At 32.8% G+C, this 6,264-nt stretch overlaps 1 protein-coding gene across 1 annotated transcript in view; it reads right to left on the bottom strand.

Moving 5' to 3' along the window:
* Window positions 1-4,350: 4,350 nt before the first annotated feature.
* LOC125856139 (probable L-gulonolactone oxidase 6) overlaps window positions 4,351-6,264 on the bottom strand; it is a 2,752-nt gene continuing 838 nt past the window's right edge. Inside the window, exons 2-5 of the mRNA XM_049535698.1 lie at window positions 5,855-6,260; window positions 5,379-5,634; window positions 5,199-5,300; window positions 4,351-5,090 (exon numbers count right to left, since the gene is read on the bottom strand). Of these exons, the coding sequence (XP_049391655.1) occupies window positions 4,351-5,090; window positions 5,199-5,300; window positions 5,379-5,634; window positions 5,855-6,260 (1,504 nt within the window). The remainder of the gene's footprint in view (window positions 5,091-5,198; window positions 5,301-5,378; window positions 5,635-5,854; window positions 6,261-6,264) is intronic.

Here is a 6,264-nt window from a genome sequence, read left to right as displayed (position 1 = left end):
CGCTTCTCCACCTCTACCCTCTCTTGAAATACCTCCAATATAAACTAGTATTCTACCTACTGTCACCTTTCTCAATCAACCTACCTACCAGATACTTGATCATAGCCTAACCATTCTACCACATAGAGAAATCCCCCAAATACAACCGCCAACATTTCCACTAACCGTTCACGTAATACCACTACTTCCCATCATATTACCCAGCCATAGTCACATAATAAATTACATCACGCTCCCTTCACACTAAACCCAATCTCTTTCCCCTAAGGTGAAATCAACCTAAGCATATTTCATCACTCACGCTACATCTATGCTTTGCCATTATAACACATGAACAACCCTTACTATCTATTACTCGTCTCTTGAAAATTTTACCCTTCCACTATACCCAACAGGATCCCTTATTACAACGAACAATCATATATAAACCATCATACAAGTTCCCACTAAGTGCAACATAAGCAAGTCAATACAACGTAAACTCACATGTGCATATCAAACATATACGATATCATCAATATTTAGGAACAATCACCCAATCTCATATTTTATATCACATCATTGGTCCTCTCATGGAACCCAAACCCATACAGTTAATTATGCCAAAATGTGGCAACCGATCCAAGTTAGTTATGCTGGAATGTGGCAACCGATCCCATAGTTATGCCGGAATGTGGCAACCGATCTAATAGTTATGCCGGAACGTGGCAACCGATCCAAGTTAGTTATGCCGAAACGTGGCAACTGATCCATTCAACACATCACAATCACAATCACAAGTATATCTTCAAGACCATACATTTAAGTCGTGATTTCATGGCAATAATAGTTTACCCATCTCAATTACAATAAGTGTGATCAACAATGCAACATTCATATACAAACATCAATTTGACCATACTTAGCCCTAGTTCATCATCTAAGTACTTCCTTCTAGGGTTTAGTCACCATTCATCATAAATCCTCAATTCAATCTAGCATGCATTCATAAATCTAGTTCCAATCATGATTTCTTAGTCTTATTCTTGAACCAATTGTATACATGATAACAATTCTAAAGTCCCTAACAATTCATCTATCTCCTCTTTTGAAGGCATACACCCACATACTTTGATTTCTAGGGATTACTCATGGAATTTACTTGGTGCACAAAGGTCTACACACAACCCTACCATTGATTTCCATATATTACGTAGTAAGCACAAATTAATAATTACTCAATTCATAAAATCTAGCCTACTTGGGCGCCAGGCAGATGCACGAAGTTTTGACTTCGATTTGGGTTCTCCGAGCTTCGTGACAGTGAATTTGGCCAAGAATCCGCAAGATCTCATCATCCTTACGCTAGAAATCTCCTTCTCCTTCCTTCCCAAGCTTTGAGTAGCTTTTCTGAGGTTTCTAGGGTGTTTTACGACTTAATTAGGTATTTTGGAAGATGGAGAAAATATGATTTCTCATAATTTACATTTTGTCTCGCTTATCCCGCTCTGGCGCCAACTTACCCCGCCTTGGCGACATATAGCCCACTCTGGCGGGACAATGGCCCAGATTTTTCCCGAATTTTTGTCCCTTCTAATTAACGACGGTTCAGGTCGTTACATAAAATTACTTTCAAATTTAGCTAGAAATAGTTACTTGAAAATTTATCTAGAAATAATTTTATATGTGACATTACATGGGGATTCATGTTCTACGAATTTTGTTGGGGATTTATTTGGAAATTTTCCTACTTGAAGAATTACTTGGGGATTTTATTGTTGTGAATTTGGTTGGTGATTTTTGAAGGAATTTACTTGGACCTATGCATACTTCAAATTTTTTTTATATAATTTTACTCAAAGTTTTTTCTTGCAATTTAAGGATTATTTTTACTTAAATATTTTCTTAAAAATATTTAACAAAATTGAAAATTATAATAATATAAAAAATGATAATGACATTAGAATGAATTTTATTGTTAAATATTTACTCTAACTTTAGGTTAAGATTATATGGTTAGTTATTCATCCAATAGAAAAATAACTATCATAAATATAATTAATTTTGATTCAATACTATTTTACATTACATTGTGTATTATTAAATAAGTCAAACATTATTTTTAAGGGGAGAAAAATTCGGTTATTTAGATTATTAATGTGAAGTTTGATTACCCCTCATGAATTGTTTTTTACTTGTATATTCAATTGATATATCTTTTTGCAAACATTTAAAATGATATAATTTTTCTATAGTAAGCTATTACATAATATTATTTGTAAATATAATTGAGTATGTTAAAATATAATTATTAAAAGATAAATTAAAATAATAAATGTCACAAATACCTTATAAGCTATACTATCAATTATTGATAATAACTTTTTTGCACTTACACTTAAAATTTATTTATATTTTTCATTATTTATTTATAAGATTTTGTTTGTATAATTTAATTTTTGTTTGTGTTTAATATGCTTAGATATGAATGTTCTGTCATAGAAAGTGTTAGTTTAAAATTTTCATGATATGTTGGGTGGTAGTGATTTATTTTAAATATATAAATAGTGATTATGTTTCACTTTTTAAGAGACACATTACATAAATGCTAGCAAACATTTTAGGATATATTTTGTAACTATATTTATATGACATGAATTTATAATATTTTTTCTGTAATCATGAATTTCTAAATTATATTTTAAATATCTTATTTATTTAAATAAATTTAGCTTTAAAAATTAATTAAATCGAAGGAAGACATCAAAAGTTGGTGGTGTTAGTGGTACTTCTTGTCGCACATCGATGGAAGACACCAATAGTTTTGCATTTATAATGCTTTGACTAAGAACAATGATGGAATGCAATTTGAAATATGCAGAGGGTAGGCGTTGGACTGTGGGTGGGGATTAATTTACTTGTAACTAAGTCGTGTAATATAATTGGTGTGCAGCGATTAATTAACCTGTGTTGTAATATAATGGGTGGGCAGTGCAGTTAAATACTAGATTAACCCAGAAATAAGTCAATATGTGATTAGGGTTTAATGAACAAAATAAAGAATAGAAGATAATAGTTAATATTGTTTATAGGAAATTAAGAAAATTCATATTTTTTATAAAAAATTATTGGGATATTTTTAATATTATTTGCAAGAAAATTCCCAAGTAATTTATCTGCGAAATTTAAATTTCTAGGTAAATTATTTGCGGATTTTGAAATTTAAAAGAAATAATTATCTACGAAGGTTTTACCATTGGATTCTTTTTCATAGGAAAATCCGTAGGAAACTTAGTTTCCTGCGAATTTTCGTATATAATTCCTTGGAAAATCCCCATGTAATTGACATTTTTCTTGTAGTGGAGTCCTCATTCTTCGAGGACGATTGACATGATTATTTCCTTTCCTTTCAGTCTTCAGTTTCAGTTTTGCTAGATTTAGATTGGGCATGTCCTAGCACTTCTAGTCAGTTAGAGGCTTATTTTAGGCATAGTTAGATTCAGCTTTAGTATTAGAGTTTGACCTTTCAGTTGTTGTTAAACTCTCAGTTTTTATATATTCAGTTAGCTTATGGGTATTCCCCATCATTTCAGTTTATCTTATGATTTAGCTTCCGCACAGTACTTTCGTAATTCAGTTTATTCAGTATGCTTATGATATGCCAGCAGGGTTAGCTTGGGGTCACTCGTGATCCTAGGTCCCGTGTCCGCGTCCTGGGGTAGCTTTGGGGCGTGACAGTATCGTATCTTTTAAATCCATTGTTAGGTAACGACGAAACGACCCATTTTATGTAACAACCGATTTGGTGTGATTGCGTCGTCACCTTAACAATTTCTTCTCATTTTGTCTTTATTTATTACTCCCTTTGTCCCAATTTATGTGGCACTTTTCATTTTTCGAGAGTCAAAGAATTTAACTTTGACCGGACATTTGCGTATGGAATCTTCAAATTTTTTGAAATGAAATTTATATATTTGTAAACTACATAAAATGTACTATAAGTCACAATAATTAATAATTCAAAATGTAAAAAGGATCTATGAAAAACTTATGGTCAAAGTTAGACTTGTTTGAATCAAATGCGAAAAGTGCCACATAAAATGGGACGGAGGGAGTATTTAAATTTCATCTATTATCCTACCTTTTCATAGTAGTTCTACCTCGTAGCCGACTTTTCTTATAGGTTTATCATTTAAATTACGGATGTGTAATATTATGTAACAATGGAGAACGATACAATCTATCCAAACACTTATTCATTAAAATAATATAGTAAGATACAATACAATACAATGTACGATACAATACAACATAATACAATACGATACGATAGATTATGAAACAATACGTAACAAGCATCAAAACAAAGTGTTACATTGATGTGCATATTGTTTTCCTTGTTTGAATATCGATAGTGCTTAACGATGGATTAGTACACACCCTGGCATCTTTGTAAATTCTTCCAGGTCGACAAAAGTAACCCTTGTTTGGAGCACAATGAATATCTTTAGAGCAAATGCATAGTCCTTCTAGAGCACAACCTTCTTTGACTATGCTCAACCCATCTTTTAAGCCTAATACTTGATCTGTCCACTCACTTGAGAATAAACCTAAATGGTCATAACTTTGTTTCACTTGCAAGAATTTATCAACATTTTTGTACTTGTTGATTGCCCCAATAAATGCTACATTCCTATTTTTACCCCAATGTGGCAATGCACCATATTTGAAAAATGCTAGTTGTTCAATTTCTTCAAGGAAGTCTTCAAAGAGTCTAGGGGACATTGGGTCCTTGCTTCTATAATATGTGATGTCAAAATCCAAAGAATCTTCTTGTTTACCCAAGTAAGCATTTGAAGTTGTAACATACCTCATGAGGATTCCATTGTATAAGTCAAGGACACATAGTGCCTTAGGCTCTAAAGCAACTAGCCTTTGGACATCTTCAATGAAACCTTTGACTTTTGATAAGCTAATGGTAAATGTTGTTTGGTGAAAAAATAGACCTTTAACTCTATGGTCCCAAGGGCATGTTGCACCTTCAAGACTGTCTAGGCATGTTCCTGATGCTTGGACTTGGTTTTGAAACCCAACCATTGGATAGCCAGTACCTGAGAGAGAGAATATAATGCAATCGAATTATTATATATATATATATATATATATATATATATATATGTTGCTTGTACATCGCATGCATGATGAAAAAATTAACTAACCATTGTTTCTCCACCCATAAGTAAGATACTTCAATATGGAAGTGTTTATTATTGCAACTGCGCATTTTCCACCAGCATCATTTGTTGATTCTTGTATCTCCTCTAGTGAACAAAGAAAGTAGAGTAAAGTGAAAGAAAGTAAATTTGAAGCAATTTAAATTATGAGTAATTAATTATTACCTAGGGTTCTGAAAATGGCGAGTAAGTTTTGATCTGTAGGGCGAAATCCAAGGAAGTCATTAAGGGCATTGCCAGGAGTGCCGTTAGGAACTCGATCATCGATCCTATAAATAACCTTGCGTTGACTCGGATACCACGTAAAATCAGCAAATTCATGTTGTCTCCCAAAGGTAACTGCATCTTCCCCTAAGTTTGAGTCATCCCTTTCAGAAAAGGTAATTGAACGTTTGAACACTCGTTCTAGTTTTAGTGTCACCTAAATTTAATACACACATTAAGATTTGATTTAATTTGTCATTCAAAATCTAAAAGAGAACTAAACATATATATGATTTATCATGTACTATTACTTATACGTACTCATATATGATATGATTAATAATATCATAACTAATAGTACTATATGTATAATTAATTAGTGAAAATCTACCAAACGATCGATCCGATGATATATATTAACAAAAGTGTCTATATACCTGTGAAACAACTCCAAGAACACCTAGTGACACTCTAACAGCATTCAAGTCGGGGCTACCATTTTCCAATATATGGACTTTAGCATAATTATTTGCCGCATCAGCTGGTGTAACAATTCGAAGTTGTACAATATAATCATGTACAGAACTTCCCAAACCCCAGAGAGAACTTCCATGAGCTCCGGTTCCAATTAAGCCACCAATCGTTAAACCCCACCAGTAAGGCGTGTAAGGCAGGACCAAACCTGCTTTACCCGCCTCACTAATTAGTTGTCTCAATGTCACCCCACTTTCAACGGTGATCATCATGTTTTCTTCATCGATTCTTATGATTTTATTTAGGAATTTTGTACTTATAAGTAACCCGTCTTGATCACCATTGTCTAGACATACCAATTTGGGTATGCTAC

Source organism: Solanum stenotomum, chromosome 2 (assembly GCF_019186545.1).
Source record: "Solanum stenotomum isolate F172 chromosome 2, ASM1918654v1, whole genome shotgun sequence".
Classification (NCBI taxonomy): domain Eukaryota; kingdom Viridiplantae; phylum Streptophyta; class Magnoliopsida; order Solanales; family Solanaceae; genus Solanum; species Solanum stenotomum.
This window is presented reverse-complemented; position numbering and strand designations above follow the sequence as displayed.